The sequence below is a fragment of the Pteronotus mesoamericanus genome, unplaced genomic scaffold, assembly GCF_021234165.1.
Source record: "Pteronotus mesoamericanus isolate MK-2021 breed Mesoamerican mustached bat unplaced genomic scaffold, CSHL_Meso_final contig_303, whole genome shotgun sequence".
Taxonomy (NCBI): Eukaryota; Metazoa; Chordata; class Mammalia; order Chiroptera; family Mormoopidae; genus Pteronotus; species Pteronotus mesoamericanus.
In genome coordinates, this window is record NW_026555130.1 from 537,630 (window position 1) to 555,803 (window position 18,174).

Genomic DNA, 18,174 nt, shown 5'->3' on the forward strand with positions numbered 1-18,174 from the left:
GAGCTCAGATTGCTGAAGGGGCCACAGCACAGCGAGCGGCTCAGCTCACGCAGGAGCCAGGGTCTCTGGGTTCCTGGCCCCCCACCCCCTGCCCCGTGCTCACTGCGCAGGCCCACTCATGCACACTAGACACATTGTCAATGGTGACATTCACGTTGGCACAACACACTTGCCAAAATTATCTGTGGCCCACAAACTCATCTTCCTCCCAGCCACGTCTGTGTATGGTGCTGTCTTTCCAACCAGCAAACAGCCTGGTGTTCCGTGTGTACTGCCCACCAAACCCTTAATGGAGCAGGGTTGTTCCATTATATATGGCTGCCTGTTTTGTGTTAACGTGATGTTTGGCCAACATTCAAAACCTCAATTGCGACTCAGGAAATGGAAATTCACGTGTTTAGTAAAAGCTGGGACCCCACTGGTTTTCCTGGGATGGTTCTCAGCCCGGCCCACAGGCCGTGGGGGCAGCTCTCGCGGGAGTCCCAGGCCCCAGGGGGCCTGTGAGGGCCTGGGGCGGGAGAGGGGATGGGGCAATAAAGATGCATTTCCTGGCCTTGTTTCTGGTTGATAAAATTCTGACTCAGGCAAGGTTCTTTTCACTCATCCAGCTTGATCTGCTCAGGGAGAAGCATTCACGACCGGAGACTTGTCTGGGAACAGTAAGAAGTCTAGGGAGACTTTTCTTGAGGTTGAGGACAAAGAGAAGGAGAGGAAAATGAAATAGAGGAAGAACTCAGGAAAAAAACTGCTCTGATTTTCCATGTCTTGCTTTGTATCCCATTCACTTGCCTGATTAAATTTCCTCACCTGTGTTATTTTAAACAAATAGCGCTAGTGCCGTCTGATCTACTGCTGGGTGGGGGAACTCGGGGAGGCGCCGTTAGCTCAGCTCCTCTTGCACAGTCTGCATCCCTGCCCCCGGCCGCCAGGTGCCACCGCCCCTGCGGCCTCTGCATGCACCCCTCCGAGGAGCTCACGTGGAGTGGATAACCACGCCCGCGCTCTGCTGGGGTTCAGACTTCCTGGCTCCTGCCTCATCTCATCAGCTGCCAGATGGACACTTCCTAGTCCAAGACTGCCGACTTTCCCAGAATGGGGATTTACCAGCGAAGGAGGCAGTGTCAGCCTGATGTGGTCTGTATCCTTACATTCCTAGGGGTTTACTAAGAACACTGTCAAGTGATGATGGTGATGAAGACACCGCTACTCAGGAGCTCCCTCCCAGCCCCTTCCCGGCAGGTGGGAGAAGAGGGAGAATGCCCAGAGTGGGGCGTGAACTAGCAACCGCAGCAGGGCCGAAGGGCTGCGGAAGCAAACGCCACGGCACTGCAGGAACCCGCGCCGCCAGCCTGTGCGCAGTCTCGGCACCTGAAACTGGCTCTTGGGTCCCCTTGCTGTACCGACATCTTCCAATGTCCTGCCAGGACATAAAACTTACTGTATTCATGGCATTTCTGGAATCAGGGGCCCCGTGGCCCCTATAATCCGGACTCTGTGTTGTAAGCATTTACTGAAAGCTGCCAGGAGGAGGTGCCCTGCAAGCAGCAAGGGTCAGAGCTGGCAGAGGCCCGAGGGTGCCCAGGACCCCATCGGGGTGGCGGTGTGAGGGGCTGGCCGGTCCAAACAGGCTGCGGTGGGAGCAGAGGAGGGCGTGGTCAAGGGCTCACCTAACCCAAGGGCGAGGAAGCTGCTTGTTCAGGGTACTGGTGAGGGCAGCCGACAAAGCCCGCCGGGTTCAGGCGAGGACTTGCAGAAAAGACGGGAGGGAGGAGCTGCAACACTCAGTCGGCGCACCACTGCCTGGAAACGTGGGCCTGGGGCAGCCGCGAGGCCCGAGCAGTCAGAGGGCTCACGAGGCCTGGTCGTCAGGGCCCTCCACAGCCGACCTCCCCCGGCTGCCTCACCACCTCTCCTCCTCATCACTCCGCCCATCATGTGTTCAAATCCTACCCGTCCTGCAAGGCCGAGGGCAAACCCTCCCCTGCTCTCCGGGTCTCCAGCTCTGGCTACACTTACGGAGTTACCAGGAGTCGCGAACGGCCCCATTTCCTGCCCAGTGATGGTGTGAGCGCCTCCACAGCACAGGCCTTACTGTCCACACGCTGAGCACAGTGGCAGGTGCGTAACAGGTGCTTAAGAAACATTTACAGTTGAACGTGGCTGTGTTACCAGTTGGCTGGGGGACTCGCACAAGTTAGGTCTCTCTAAACCCTCATCCACTGACTAAGACTAATCGTCCCCCAGCGACACACAGGCCAGGGATGGGCGTCCCGGGCACCAAAATGGAGAGAGTGTTTCAGGAAGGAAGGCGAGATCAACTGTACCAGGTGCTACTGGGAAAGGTGAGGTCAGATCTGAGAGTGTGGGTGTCACTGGGAGCTTTCCCTGAGTGGCTCCAGGGCGGGGGCGGGGGTACAGCCAGGTGGCAGTGGTTCAAGAGTGGCAGGCACTCTGGGAAGAAAGTAACCACCCCGTTTTAGAATCTAATTACACAGAGTAACTTAGGTAGCAAACCTCCAAATCCATGGAAAATATTTACAACAAAATGAGGTAACAAAGACAAACACAAGCAGGCGAGGCCACAGCAGCAGCCGCAGGGATCAGTGCCTGTGAGGACAACGGGGAGGGAAGCACCGGGCCCCTGACAGTTCCGGGAAGTGTCGGACCCCAAACCGCTAACAGCTCTCAAAAAGCAGAGCAGAACGGAACGCGGCCACTGAGGCTCAGAGGGCTTTCCTACCCGTGTGGGACGCACGGGGCTGGGAGATGCAGCCTCTGGGAATTCTGAGCACTGCTCTGGCTGCAGGGGCCCCCCCGGAAGAAAGAGCTTGGAATGGAAGCCAAAGCAGCACGACGAAGGCAGCAGGGACAAGGAAAGACACACCCAGAAACAGTCGGGGCAGGGAACAGAGCCAAGGCATCTCAACGGTAAGTTGAAGGATTTTTAAGAACTTCACCAGGAGAAAGAAAGAGGAAGCTCTGCCTCATTACAAAAGGCATCTGAACCAAGCTTCCTTCTGATCGTTCAGGAACGTGGTGCTTCGCATAGAAACAAGCAGCAGTAAAGCACGGAGGTCAAATCCAATACAGAGTGACAATAAGAAAAATGACAAAGAGTAGAAAACAATCCGACGGATGACGAAAGCTGCAAGAAAAACATGCCCACAGAACAGATCGAAACTACAACCTTCTATTATTTCAAAATAATCAAAAAGACTAAGAAAATGCTGTAAGACATGAAAGAACAAAATGAACCAGAGTTTGACAAACTCAGAAATGAGGCAACAGAATTCAGGAAAGTAGAAATAGAAGGGGAAAGTCCTGTCAGAAATTAAGACTAAACTAGAAGGACCATAAAAGTGAATGAACATAAGACATGCTTTAAGAGAAACGGAGGGGGGAGATGGGGAAAATGCTTAAAGCGAAAAAGAAACATGACAATGAATTTGAGGAGGGGACCAAGGCCGGAGACAGGCAGAGAAGGCTCGACACAAAAAACGGGAGCCCCTGACGAAGCAACCCAAAGGGAGGGAAGAACAAACACTAACACTGTTGATTCAAGAAAAAGTCCTGACATTAAAAAATAAAGATCTGACATGACACATTGAAAAAGGATACAGTGTTTTACGACCCATACTGACCAAGAACGACTAACACCAAGCCATAGTCTAGTAACACTACTGAACTTCTGAAGGGAATGATAGAAGCAAAAGAAAAAATCCTTTGGGCATCTAGGTAAAAAGGGGAAGATTATCTTCAGATTATTGTTTGCATTTGTGACTGTCATGCTTTATGTCAGAAGAAATTTGAGACAGTCAGGGAAAGAAAGTGAACCAAGGAATATTGTTCTCATGCGCCCTTTCTGAGGAATCGACCAGAGAAGAAGCTTCTGACAATCAAGTAACCGGAGAGACCCTGACTTAAGGTCTGGTCACAAGCAATATAGTTCTTCATTGAACCAAGACCAAAGAAGGGTTGAAAGGGAGAGAATGTAGTATATAATGGCTACATGCTCAGGCAATATCGGTACAACCATAAAAATAAGGGGAGGGGACGCGGAAAGCAAATGCAAAACGCTTTTTTCGTTGCTCTCGGAAATTATATTGGTGGTGGTAGTGCTGGTAGCATTATTCTCAGACTGTTAGGTGTGTGATGTGCGATAAAGTCAATAAGGAATTATGGTCTATGCTAATCTTATCATCCACTGCGCCGTGAGAACCAGGATCCTCACGCGGAAGAGCTACAGATATAATCTAAGCAGTTAAGAAAAATCCTGTAGTTGTAAGTGTAAACTGGAAATATCAACATGAACTCATAAGGTGTTCCTAGCTCTGCCTGAGCATCCCTGCTACTGAGACTGTGGTCCTGCAACACCATTTTCCACGGAAAGAAACCAGGGATTCACAGGGAAACAGCTGGCTCTCGTTCTGGGCAGGAAACACACACGAGCTCAAACACGCCTCGTCACACCAGAGAGCCAGGAAGCTCTCCGAGGCTATGAGGATCATGTCAAAAGGACTGGGGGCTGATGGAAGAGGTTCCCATGGGTCAAAGGTGGGACTCTGAGCTGCAAGGAGTATAATAATGACGACCGATTGAGACCCAGGAGTTTATAATGGTATTAAAAAACGAAAAATGAATTAGTCACCTTCAGTGGCTGATAAGGAATCAGTCTGTTGTCCTGACAACTAGCAAACAAGGGAAAGACCCCAGCATTTATCCTGCTTTCTTTTCCTTCATGAAACATGCCACTGGGCAACCAGGGGTAGATGCGGGGAAGCATTTCTTAAGTTCTCCAACTAACAACAGTCAATGGGATTAGACTATCAAGTTTTTTCCCACCCAGTAGAAATGAAAGGGCCTAAGCAATGTGCATCAACTTCAACCCGTAAACAAGAACCAACAGATGCAGAATCTCACCCTTAAGAAATTAACTCCCTAGAAATTAACAGCCTAGGCCATAATCGTAAGTGGCTCCTAGCATCACAAAGCGTGAGACAAGCAGGCTCTATGTGTTTTGGAAGTAAGTTAATGCACCACCTACTGTCCTGCCTAAAGGACTGGACCTGCATCTGATCAAGCCCCTCGGAGCCAGCTGTGAGTGTGTAGGCCTCAGAGCAGAAGGGCGCGTCGAAAGCACCGTGAGCGAGCGCACAGGCTGCCGAATCCAGCCCGTGGGGTAGTCCACGGCTCAGAGTCATGGGTTCCTCAATACACCAAATGCGAGGAAAAGGAAGGGCTGGAAGAGGGGACTACAGACAGGAAAGTCAGGAACACACAATCTCTAGTGTCTAGGAATGCACACATGTGATAAACTATTAAATGCCGGGAAGTGATTATTGTAAAAGTCAAGGTGGCGACAGCTTTGGGGGAGAGGGAGGCTCTGACCAGGACAAAGCACCCAGAGGGGCTGCTGAGGCTGTCGGCCAAGTCCTACTTTTTGCTCTGGGTGGTAGTTACCAGCGTCACTCTAGGATAACTCCTTGAGCTGTACATTAGTTCTATATGACTTTCTGTATCTGTTTTATTTTATAATAAAAAGGCAGGAAAAAAAAGAGAACGTGAGAAAAGGAAGTGGATGCAGTGACTGCAGACGACCCTTCTGAGGGATTAAACTACAGAGGCGAGGACGGAAATGGGGCGGCAGCGAGAGAAGGGGCAGGGCAGGGGCCTGGCCGCTCAGGTGAGGACTGTCACCGCCTCCCGGCAGGCTGACCGGGACCACGCTGCGGAGCCCGCGGCAGGGACGCCCGCTTCGTCTCGGGCAACAATTTGGCACATTAAATGAAGGCTGACTGGAAAATTATGATTTGTGATCTTATTTAATTTATAAACGTGTTTTGATTTTATAGTTATAAAACAAGTTGATCCTCGGATTTACCCATAATAAAAATAATCTAAGCCAACACGGGAAGCCTGAGGCATGCTCTTCTCTTAAAAGGGTCTGGCTTGATTTTGAGGAAATTTCTATTAAAAACATTTTTACATAAAGAGTTCAAGAAATCTTTTTGTAAAATTAAGAAATTTCTCAAGCCTTATGTTCCTCATTTATAAAACAAAGAAGATGAATTACAGAGGTTCTAGAGCCCCTTCCAGCTCTAACTGGGAAATTCAAATTTTCTAAGAGTGGGTTTGTTTGAAGTAAGTGTGAACTGTAACACAGACAACAGACACTGTGTTTTCTGCCCTGAATGTCCCTCCCTCCTGCAGCCCTACTTGCTGGATGCTCACTCCCCTCCCCGTCTCTGTGCAGATGTGCACTGAGGAGGTGATGCCATGTGCCGGTGCGTGTGTGCCGGTGCGCGCGCGCCGGTGCCTGTGTGCTGCTGCCAGGGGTGAAGAGAGCAGATCACGGCCCACAGGCGTGGTACCTGCCCTTCAGGGCCAGGCTCCCCATCCCTAGCCCAGGACTCCTTACCCTCCTCTTTGACCCTCTCATAGGCTCCCCACATCCCCCAGCCCTCGTTGTGACACTCCCCAACACCGCCCAGGTGAGGCCAGCGGCCATATGGTCACCCACTGCCCAGACGGCCCCCAATCTCTACCTCCTGGTATTCTCACGCTTATGTAGTTCCTTTTCACACTGTTAGATGGTCGGCCTGTGACTAATAGTATCAGCAGAAGTGACAGCACAGTCATGCCAAGGTTAGGTTAGAAAAGACTGCGGCTTCCATCTCGGGTCTTCTCTCTCTCATCACTTGCTCTGGAGGGAGCGGGCTGCCAGGTCTCGCAGACGCTTAGGCAGCCCTGTGGAGAGGCCCGCGCTGTTAGTCACTGATGTCCCCAGTCCCTAGTCGGCAAGGAGCCGAGGTGGCCGTCGGCGCATGGGCCCTTTCGCCCCGGATGAACCTCAGGGAAGACCACAGCTCTAGCTAATGCCTGACAACAACCTCATGGGGGACCCTGAGCAAGACCCCCACCTAAGCTGCTCCTGGGTTCCTAACCTACAGAAACTGTGAGACAATAAACATTTATTGTTTGAAGGTAACTTTGGGGATAATTTGTTACATGACAAAAGATAATATGGTGACTTTCAAACTTTCTGACCATGATCCACAGGAATACAATTCATTGGGCAATTCAGTACACACACACACACACACACACACACACACACTCTCTCTCTCTCTCTCTCTCTCTCTCTCTTTCTCTCTCTCTCCCCACCCCCATTCACGTGCTTGTACAGGCATATATACAAGTATATATATATATATATATATATATATATATACGTTTTTGAGATTTACCCATTAATTCTAGTTCTCTCATTTTAAATGTTGTGTATTATTTCATTGTATGAATTATACCAAAACTCATCTGTCCATTCCTCCCATTGACAGTTGTTTATGTTTATTTTTTGGTTACAAACAATACTGTATTTCTAGTGCACATTCTCCCTTGAGTATATAACTCGATGCACATTTTCTTAAGGGAACAAGATTATTTATATATACAACCCTAGCAGGCAGCTGCCACTGGTTTTGTTGTTGTCCCCTCTTTGTACCCCAGCCTGCGGGCCTGGGTTTCTCTGTTTAGTCAACAGAGTCTTACAGGGGGACAAGGAGTCAGGTTAAAAAGAACAAAACAGAAAACAAACTGCTACTTCTTTTGGAACTGCACATGTGAAGCAAGCCTGAGGAAATAATGAATGCTAGTCATTTTCAACAGCAGCTAGAACATCTTGACTCACATTATCACGAAGCCTTCTCTCTGTAACTTGCCTATCAGAATCTATGGGCGGCACTACAGTCTTTACCGATATTTTCAGGAACAAAGGTTGGCCCTGCCTGGGTTCATCTAGGCAGGGGGTCGGCGAGCTTCTTCTGCCGAGGGCCGGGGGGTGAATATCTTAGGCTCTGCCAGCCTTTACAGACTCTGCCACAACTACTGGGCTCCGCCTTTGCAGAACGAAAGCGGCCACAGACAACACACAGACTAACGGGCACCGCCGTGTTCCAATAAAGCTTCAGTTACAAAAACAGGAGGTGGGCGGGATTTGCCCTATGAGTGGTAGTCTGCTGATCACTATTCTAATGAAAAGAAAACAATTTCGACCAGCAACATGTATTATTATACATCAAAATTTAAATCTTAATCTGACAGTTTTCTCTTTTTGGTTGGGCAACTGTCCTAAAAACTGATCGCACCCAGTCCTGCAGAGAGTGTGGATGCACACCGCTCTAGGGGTGGAAATGGGTGCATTCGTTTATTTCTTCAACAACGCCTGAGGGCTGAGCCCCACCACGGGCGACATGCTCCCCCAGACACTGGGGCATAAAAATAAAATGCGCATGCACCCTGTCCTCAGGGCTAGCAAAGGGGTCAGACATTGTTTTAGCTTTAATTGCTTTAAAAAGAGGGAAAACGGAACTTTCCGCTTATCTCTTACTGAAATATTTATAGAGACAAACACATCTGGCCAACAGCAGCAGCAGTAATTAAAAATAATTACTAACACGGCTGGCTAACTCCAGCCTGGGGTGGCAAAGACATTGTAAATCTCATGACAGATCCCATGTGCTCAGAGGACAGCACCCAGGTGGGTCCAGATTGAGTCCTTCCTTCCTGCGGGACCGCGACTGTGCCTTTATCTGGTAAGTTTCAGCATAAATGGAGATGGTATTAGTACCCACTTTAAAAAGATGATGGTGAACAGTGCATGAAACAGTCTGTGCAAACAGAGCTCTGCGCACATAGCAGGTTCTACACAAACGGCAGCCAATGCCACTCGCTCATCCAGCAGTACCTGCCAGGTGCCTCCAGAGGTCCTGGCACTGACCTCGGGCTGCCCCTGTGCTCCTGACCCACTCAGGCCTCGGGGCAGCAGGCAGCCTGACGGGCCGCACAGTCCAGGTGTCACTGGCCGTAGGAACGACCCTGTGGAGGTCCAGCCTGCATCTTCCCCACACTGGTGACCCTTTGCCCCTGCCCTCACCGCGGCCCAGTTCTCTTCCCTGTGACGCTAGGAACCTGTGAGGGCTAATGTTATGTGCTCACTTGACTGGACCACAGAGAGCCCAGATATGCGGCCCAGCACTGTTTGGGATGCTTCTGTGAGGGTGTTTTGGGCAAGACTAATCGCTAACTCCGCGGGCTGAGTAAAGCAGACTCCTCGTGGGGTGGGCCTCATCGGATCGGGAGAAAGCGAGAGCAGAACAAAAAGCTTGGCCCTCCCCGGGTCGGCAAGAGGTCTTCCCTCATGACGGGGACGCGTGCTTTTTCCTGCTTCTGAGTCTGACGAGGGCCCTGGCTTTTCGAGCCTCGAGCCTGCCTGCATCCACTCTGGGGCGACTATCGGCTCCCCCGAGTCCCCAGCTGGCTGACGGCAGATCTGGGGACTCCCTAGCCTCCATAATCATGTGAGCCAATTTCTCAAAATAAATCTCTTTCATATGAATATATATATATATATTTATACACATATCCTATTGCTTCTGCCTGCTTCTCTGGAGAAGGCTGGCTGCTACAGACAGGCTCTTACCCACACTGCTGGCTCAGGTCACCAGGGTGACCACCCCCTCAGCCGCGAGTACAGCCGTGGTCCACGATGGTCCGCGTCTGGTGCCCCTGTGCCCGTTCACGGTGGCCGCGCTCCGATCTCCTACCTCCGCAGCCCTCAGGACTCCCATGGAGCCCACGCTTCCCCACCTCACCTCCCCGCCACGGCCGCACACTCAGCGCTCACGGACACGGCACTGCTCTGTCAGCTCCGAGGGCCCTCACGCCTTACCTCCAGGCACGCAGCGGAAGCCGTCTCCCTGGTACCCAGGTTTGCACTGGCACGAGAAGGAGCCCGGAGTGTTGTAGCAGAAGGCGTCGGGGTGACATCGGCTTGGCTGGCATTCATCCACGTCTGCAAGACAGCCCCCCCGGCCCGGGACAATGACATTGCTTCAGGAATTCACAGTTTACGCAGTAATTTAAGCCACTTGCTCAACTCTAGTGGATTGTTTCTGATCTGGGAACAGCAATTTAGAATTCACTCAACGTTAATTATCAAAACACTGAGTCCCCAGTTTCTATCTTGTGCATTTACAAATGTGTTTCACTTGGATGATAATGTTTTCATGAAAAATCAGGCTTGCAAATAGAAATAAGGATTCTTTTGTATCATAAAATGATTCTTCTCATCATGAATGAGAGCTTCAAAAATGTCTGAGGGCTTACAGACAGGTTATTAACAGCTTGACAGAAAGACCTCTAAGACTAGAAAAAATGGGCATGTTCAATAACGAAGAGGCAGTCTCTCAGAAATTATAATCTATCCTGGAAAAGCTTGGACTCTTCAGAAATACTTTGTGGTATAAAATAACCTTGCAAAACAAGGGACTGGGGCACTGTGTTGACAGCCACCCACTTAGAAGCACCCGCAGAGCACCCCGGCAGCCCGTGGGAACAGGTCTCGGGTCTGCGGGGACTCTGCGGAGTCACGTATACGTATCGCTGGCTCTGCGCCCGCCTGCGCGATGCGGAGACCGCACTTCTTCCGGAGCGACGGTTAAGGCGCGCCAGCTGTGCGACGGCACACATCTTACTAACCGCACGGCTGGACTGCAAGCCCCAAGAACGCGAGGATACTTTTCCTTTTTGTAAAAGACAATCACCTCAGTTCCTAGCAGACGGCAGGTGTCTAACTGTTGCCTGAACAAGCAAGTCACACGGCCCAAAGAATAGGGGGACAACCAGTGTCTTCCCCAATGAGAACAGCCCCCAAAGGAAAACGCATGGTTCAGACCAGTAGACAGAGACAAAAATGCAGCTCATTTACCAACAGAGCTGCGCAAACAGCTCTTTTTCAGGGGGGGCGGGGGTGGGGTGGGGTTTGGAAATTAGCTAAGTCCCTAAGTCCCATGTAAGGCATTTTCCCGGGTTGTGCAGAGAGAAAAATCGGAGTCCCCACGCACCTTGGCAGGCCCGGCCGTCCCCAGAGAAGCCTGGCAAACAGACGCAGGTGTAGGAGGCGCCTCCCGTGTAGATGCACTGGGCCCGCTGGGGTATGTCGCAGTCATGCAGGCCCGCGGTGCAGTAGTTGATGGGGCGCTGGTCCACGACAGCTTCAAACACAAGGCACACAGTGTTGGAAGGGCGGCCCCTGCGACAGCCCAGCGCCCCTCCCGGGCCCTCCACGCCGGTGGTTTTGTCCACCGGGGGACGCTGCCTTATCCCCAGACCTTCAGGCATCTCTCCAGCTTCACTCCCTGCCCCCTGGGCTGGCCCCCCGGCTCCCCCGCCTCCCGCCCTCTGATCAGCCCTCGCACGCCGACACCGACACCGACACCGACACCGACACCGGGGCCGCTCCCGCAGCCTGGGTCTCACGCGCAGTCTCACCCCAGGGCTCTGTCTCAGCCCACGCCCCCTCCTCTGCATGTGGAGGAGGGATGCCGCAGGTTCACACACTCTGCTGGGGGAGTGTTTGGAGCTGAAGCCCCGAGGCTCCTGCACGGTGCTCAGCTGCGGCTCACTGGGCAGGCGGAACAGCCGCCAGGGATGCTCAAATCAAGGGTGGCCATTTATCAGCAGGGGAGGAGAAACGAACCTCCGGGGCAGAGAGCATGCATGTGAGAAAGCCTGGGCCTTTGGAGGCAGCGGCCCTGGGTTTCCAGCGAGTGTGCGCCATGTCCACCGCAGGGCCTTGCGTAAACCCCTCTGTGGAACTAGAGTCCTTGCAGCAGGGAGGCCAAGCAAACAGGTCTGCTGCCGTCTCAGGCATGAGGGCTCAGGAAGCAGGGGGGCACGGAGGCACGCCAACAACCCCCATCCGTGCTCTGGCCGTGCAAGAGAGCCCATGGGCTGAGGGCAAGGGGAAGTTTCCGGTGGCTGGTTCAGTACCCTGCGGTTCCCGTGGCCAGTCAGCTGCTGGTCTTAAAGCTCTAAGGCCCAGGACAGAGTCCCATCTGGGGGCCCGCCAGAGCGGAGCCTCTCCGTCCCTCCAAGGAAGCCTCGGTGTCTGCATTATCCACCAGGAGGTCTCCCCGTCTTGCTCCTCAGAGGGTCTCCCCAAGATGAATCCTGTTTGCCTTGCCTCCAGCACTTCGAGGCAGAGAGTGGTGAGTGCTGCCAGCAGACAGGTGAGAAGGGGGACACTCTTCAAAGGTCTGTGCCACACAAGAGGTCAGCAAGTACTGGCAGGCGGAGGCCCGGCCTGCGCATCAGCAGCCCAGACTCCTGAGTCCAGGATGTCGTGAACTCCTGTGAGACCAGCACCTTCACACCATGCCCCACGGACCAAAAAGTCACTAGATTTTAAATTGCTACAAGTGGTCCCAGCTCCTGTCTGGAAAGTAGGAACCCAGGGAAAGCGACCAGTCCAAGGACACACTCCTGTGTCCTTGGACCCCACTCTCCTCTTGCCCCTCCTGTCATTTCTAATGCTTTTCCTCTCGCCGGGTCCCCAGCCCCGCCCTCGACTCCTTCAGCTCACACGGTGGGAAAGGGAACACTCTCAAGGGACTGTGACCAGAAAGCTCGGAAAGGTCTGTTCAGACAGAAAATAACCAGCAGATGGACCTCCCTGCACTTTTCTGTCTCTTCCAGCAAATACGTGTCGTTTATAGCTTGTAGGACATCATTCGGTTTGCTCAGAGCCTCCCCGGGCCCCACCCTTGCGGGCGGAGGAGGCCCTACTGCAGACAGTCGGGGTCAGGGGTCCCCTTCCCGGTCACTCTCTTCATGGGTGTGTTTCCATGAGCCTCAAGTCATTCATAGGAAAAGGCAATTTATAACTTAATTTTTTTAAATCACGTTTTCCTTTCTGGAAGACTACTTTCCATGCCAAAGGAATTTTCTTAAATAAGCTTTAAAAGTCAACTTTACAGTTTACTTCTGCCTTTTTCATTTTTAAAACAAATAGGGCATTTTTCAGCCACTGTTTCCCATCAATGACGAGGGACGTCTTTCCTCAGGCTCTTGGGAGCCCAGGGGGCCTCCTTGTCCTCACGCAGACGGACTCTCTGGGTGGTCTCCCTGGTCACGTTCACGCAACGACAAGCCATTTTAAAACCCAGTTGCTGCGCATCACAACAAGAGGGACGGCGCCACCGCAGCCACCGAAAGGCGGTCCAATACACGGGAGGGGACACCGGGGCGCCCCGCGGGCTGTCCTCCAGCTCCTGACCCTGCAGAGCGGCAATTTCCCTGCAACTCTGCCCCCGCCCTCCCACCAGTGGGGCACTACGGGGGGCGGGGGGGCTGGAGGGAAAAGTTTTGGAAAGGAGAGATATTGGGGCTCAACATAGGTATTAAAAATTAATCGCAATGAAATTGTACGTTGGGGTCTCACGTTTTTAGGACTGTACCTGACGGGGGAGGAGCAAAGCAGGCGGCTGGCCCTGAGATGCTGCCACCCGCCTGACGGTGGCCCCTGAGACACCCATAGGCCCAGTGGGCCGGGAAGTGAGGGCACGGGCCAGAGCGGGGGGCTGGGGAAAGGGGTCACGTACCAGAGCGAGAGGACGGGCAGGGCGTAGAGAGCTCTGGGGGGGGCACTCTCGCTCGGCCCCTACGTACTGAGGCTAAGGTCACAGAAATGAACGCTTCACAGTAACTCCCCACAGCACGACAGGCGAGGGAGGGAGAGCAGGGTGGCTGGGAGATGCAGGGCTCAGCCTGGCCCCGACAGGCTTGCCGGGTGCGCAGGCGTGTGCTGCTGCGCACGCCACGAAGGTGCCCTGTGAGCGCGCAGGGGACCTCGGCTTCCCTGCATGCCCTGCGCCAGGCCACCTACCACAGGCCTGCGTCTGCACAGAGCGGTGTCCATGTTGTCACATACAGCTGGTTTACGGGGGGCTGAGGCCTGTCTGTTATGCAAGCACACTTTGCATGCTCCAATTAGCTAGAGAAGTTTTCACCCAGGGGGAGAGAGAAAGCCACAGGTGTACAGAAAATGGTAAGTATGGAAGTCGCCAGGCAGCCCTCCCGGACGAGTTCCAATGAAGAGGCAATGACCGCTGGCAGCCCCAGCGCTCATGGGGCGACGCTGGCAGGGCACAGCGCCGGCTCCTCAAACAGCCCAGACCCTCCTCACCCGTACCCGCACTGACCCAGAAGAAACCCCCCGGCCTGGCCCTCCCGCCGGGAGGCCGCCTTGGGAAGGTCCCGGGGGAGGCGGCACTGACCAAGTTACCCAGTGAACAGCCAGAGCCATGTGTTTCACCACATTGGGGCCGACTTGGTTGGACCCCGGGAGCCATGTCCCCAACACAGTGCGTCTCAAAGGAGTGGCTAAAGCGGGGAGAGCCCAGAGGATGGAGCTGCACGGGGTCTGAAGGCAGAGGGCGATGGGGAGGCATCCCGGTGCCGGGTCGTGGTGGAACTTCATGACCTTCAGGTGGTTCTCACACTTGTTTCTGAGCCACTGGGTCCATTATTCAAACAAAATCTTACTCAGTGGACATGTACAAAAATGGAAACATAGAGGCTGGGGCCAGAGGCCAGGAGGTTTTGCCCACAGCCTCCTTGTAGCCTCACTGGCAGCTCCTGAGGCTGCTCCAAGGGCTCAGGGGACACAGGAAACCCATGATCCAGTCCAATCGGGCGAGGCCCTGAAGCCCAGAGAGGTTAAGTGTCTTTCTCAAAACCCAATGCCTACGAACAGACATCTGTACCCACCCTGGCCCTCCGGTGAGTGTGCACGGCCCGCATGGCTGGATCCAGAAACTTGGGACATCATGCCCCACGCACACCTGTCCCAGGACCGTGCACCCCAGCACACAAGGGGTAAAGGATCCAGTACCCAAGTTTGAGCCAAAATGTAATACAAATGTTGCTACGAGGAAAAGCAAACCTTTGAATCTCCACCTCAAAAAGCAGAGGGGGATCTTGGCCAGGTGGCTCAGTTGGCTGGAGCATAAGCCCATACACCAAAAGGTCGTGGGTTCTACTCCCAGTCCGGGCATATAGCTAAGTTGCGGGTTCAACGGATCAATATTTCTCACATCAATGTGTCTCTCCCTCTCTCTCCCTCCCTCCCTTCCTCTCTCTCTAAAATCAATAAACATATCCTCGGTGGAGGACTTAAAAAAAAAAACAGCAGAGAGGGAAATCAGGCCAAATACACAGAAATTGTTGTTCTCTTTTTTTTTTTTAAAGATAGATGTAAGTTTAGCAGAGCTGAAATCTCGACTCTGTGCAAAGGGGACTGGCCTCTTTCAGTTCACAGATGTTTGGGTCATACTCAAAATATGAGAACTGCCTGTTCCCTCCAGCCCTCAAGACGCCACCTCACCCCGTGACCTCGGCAGCTCATCCGAGCGTCAAGGCGGAGCAAACAGCAAGCACATCAGGGTTGAGCAAACAGCAAAGAAGGGCAAGGAGATGGGTCACAGAGGCCGTAAAAGAGAAATCTGTTTTAAATTGGGAAGAAATGCTGAATTCAGATGGCCCATTCAGCATGCTGCCCTCCAGACTGGAAATAGCCAAGAATCTTTGAACTTAAAAGTCTTAGAACCAACGGTTCAAAGGGCAGCAGTAGGAAACAGTGGAAAAAGCCAAACAATCTGGTTCTTTGTGGATGGTGCATCATCATCATCACCAAGTCATCGTCAACCTAAGGAGCACTTAGCCTAATTCATGGCCTCAACTCATCGACTGTGATAAAGGCCAAGAAGTTATGTTACTGCTGTGGCTTGTAAAATTGAAATCCAACAGCAGAACGGCCCGAATGGACTGCGAGATGTAAATCGGGAAGAAGTCAGCCTAAGGCAGGAAATGGCACCGGGGCCTGTCAGGCAGTCCCTCCACGTGCACCCTAAGGCCACGAAGTTAAGGGGAAACAAGTCCCATTGTTTTAGCAGCTGTTAAAACAGTGAGAAGAATCAAAAACCGCTCTGTAAGAATGGAGTATAATACAAAGCTTGCAACAGGTGAGGTGATGGGGCTACTAGTGTGAACAGTAACAGGTTAATTCCTTGTCCATGCGCGTCCCCAGGGAGTTGGAGGAGAGGGACAAAGTCGGATTCAGCTTTGGAAACTGCCCCCCAAAGGCAGGACCCAGCGCTGCCACCTGCAGTGACACCTCTCCACAGGCACGGACACGTGCCCCACGAAGAAAGAGGTAGAGACTCTCAGACCTAGAGAACTCACCCACACACGTCCCCTCTTCCGAAAACCGATAGCCCGGCTCGCACTCGCAGCGGAAGGTCCCCGGGTGGTTATTGCAGACGGCGTGGCTCCCGCACGCCGAGGGCTGTTCTGCGCACTCGTCGATATCTACAGGGAATTTTAAAAAAATGAAAACTTGTTTTAAACCTCTTCACATCACTGCATATAACAAAATAGAAAGTACTTTTGCCTGCAAGGGGACCTAAAACCCAGGCAAAAACTCAAACCAAACGGTGTTCAGCTTTAAGAAAATGCACTGCAATGAATATTCCTGTGAAATGGTTCAGACACGAGATTTCAGGCAAGATGTCAGCTCTGGGCACAGCCGGGGGGAGGTTACGGGACAAGCCCTCCGCCCCGGGGCGGCCGCTTCCGCCAGCAGGAGCAGGGTGGGGGGAGTCACCGCGTGGGGACTCCACAGCCCATTCCCAGCTGCTGTGCAGCCAGCAGGGGAGGAACGGCCCATTCTGGCTTCGCTGTCCCTGCCCCACAGCTCCCAGGATGCTCTGGCACAGATGTCTGGACGCAGTGTGCAGATGGCAGGGCCCCACGGCTTCGACACCACTGCCAAAGAACAGGACATCACCCCGGGAACGTGTCCAAGCTCCATTCGCTCCAGGGAGCTTTACGGACAGCGAATTTGTGCGTTTTGAAAAAGGGGACCCCCGACCCTCATGGTCCACCCGCAGAACTGCCGGTAGGCAGGGTGTGGGACCCGCGGGGGCGGTCCAAGCACCACTTCCACCTCCAGCAGGTCTACACGTGGGACCCCAGCTGGCGACACCTGGCAACTTCCCTCGCAACGTCTCATGGTCCTTGCAGTTTGGGAGTTCTTCCTGAAATCTAATTTAAATGGTCCCTTCTCCAAGTTGAGGCCAGGACTTTAATTCTTTCTCCAGTGAAATAGTGAGTTGGTGGTAACTGTCCCTCAGAAAACACCACAATACCTGCTTGACAGTCATTGTTACTCTGCAGTATCTGGTCAAGCACTTCTCCGGGAAGAGATTTCCTTTCACATCAATCATTCTCTAGTCCAACAGGAAACTCCTGGATTATTCTTGTAATTAATGACTGCTACCTTTTTGGCTTTTGTTGTTGTTTTTTTTCAGAGTAGCTACTTTTCACATATTTTCAACAGCTCTAAGTTTCTCCGATTTGTTCCTCCCAAAGCCCAGGCTGTTTGCGGGAGCCATGTCATGTTGACTTGTTAAATGCCTGTGCACCCTCCAGGCACTCCACGAGAGATTATCCGGAACTATCCCCGCAGACGCCCAGGTGAGAAATACGCAGAAGCCGCTCTGCCAAGCACCAGAGCCCTATGATTCAACTGGAAACCTTCCCCAAGTTCCCCTGGAGACACCCCCACCAGCCCCGCGGATGTCCCCTGTCACCCTCTCAGTGCCGCACACACTGAGTCCCACGGGCCCAGACTCCTCCTCCCCTCAGGCTCCCTCCAGGCCAAAATAACACAGGAAGTGATTGGCTTAATGCAATTTCCTATCGACGGCCTAGTGTCTCGGTGCGTTAACGCTTTGAGGCATGTTCTAGTGACCCAGAACAAAGCGCGGTCTGGCTGGGAGTCAGCCCACATTCCTCGGTGCTAATCTGCCGGAACGAGGACTAACCACAGGGCAAAGGCAAGTGCCCACAGGCCACCTGTCTTGTTGGGTGAGGACACCAGAGGGTTTTCGGACAGTGGCAGGTCACGTCAAGCACAGCCAGTCGTGCCTTGTGACACGAAGCAAGCACTCCCGTCACCAGCTCAGGCCCGGAGAGTGGAACCAGCAGAGGCTGGGGTTTAGCAGCAGCCAGGGGGCAGGACATCTCTGCGCTTCACTGCTGCTCAGGTGGCTGACGAAGTTGGGGCAGGGCTCCGTAAAGACTAAGGAGGTGTACGCTCCAGCTGGAGAAATGAGGGCGCTGCCCCTGCAGGGCACCCACCCCACCCTCCCGGCCCCGGGGGCCCTGCTCTCGCACACGCAGCATTGTGCTGCCTCAAGCTGCCCTGAGCCTCTGCAGCCACTGCAGCCTGTCGGGACCTTTGGGAAATATTGGGGAACGCTGATCTGAGGT

General features: G+C 53.1%; 1 protein-coding gene across 1 annotated transcript in view; it reads right to left on the minus strand.

The window, feature by feature from the left end:
- NID1 (nidogen 1) overlaps nt 1-18,174 on the minus strand; it is a 67,838-nt gene that overhangs the window by 15,044 nt on the left and 34,620 nt on the right. Inside the window, exons 10-12 of the mRNA XM_054575500.1 lie at nt 16,084-16,209; nt 10,905-11,054; nt 9,731-9,853 (exon numbers count right to left, since the gene is read on the minus strand). Coding sequence (XP_054431475.1) covers nt 9,731-9,853; nt 10,905-11,054; nt 16,084-16,209 — 399 coding nt within the window. The remainder of the gene's footprint in view (nt 1-9,730; nt 9,854-10,904; nt 11,055-16,083; nt 16,210-18,174) is intronic.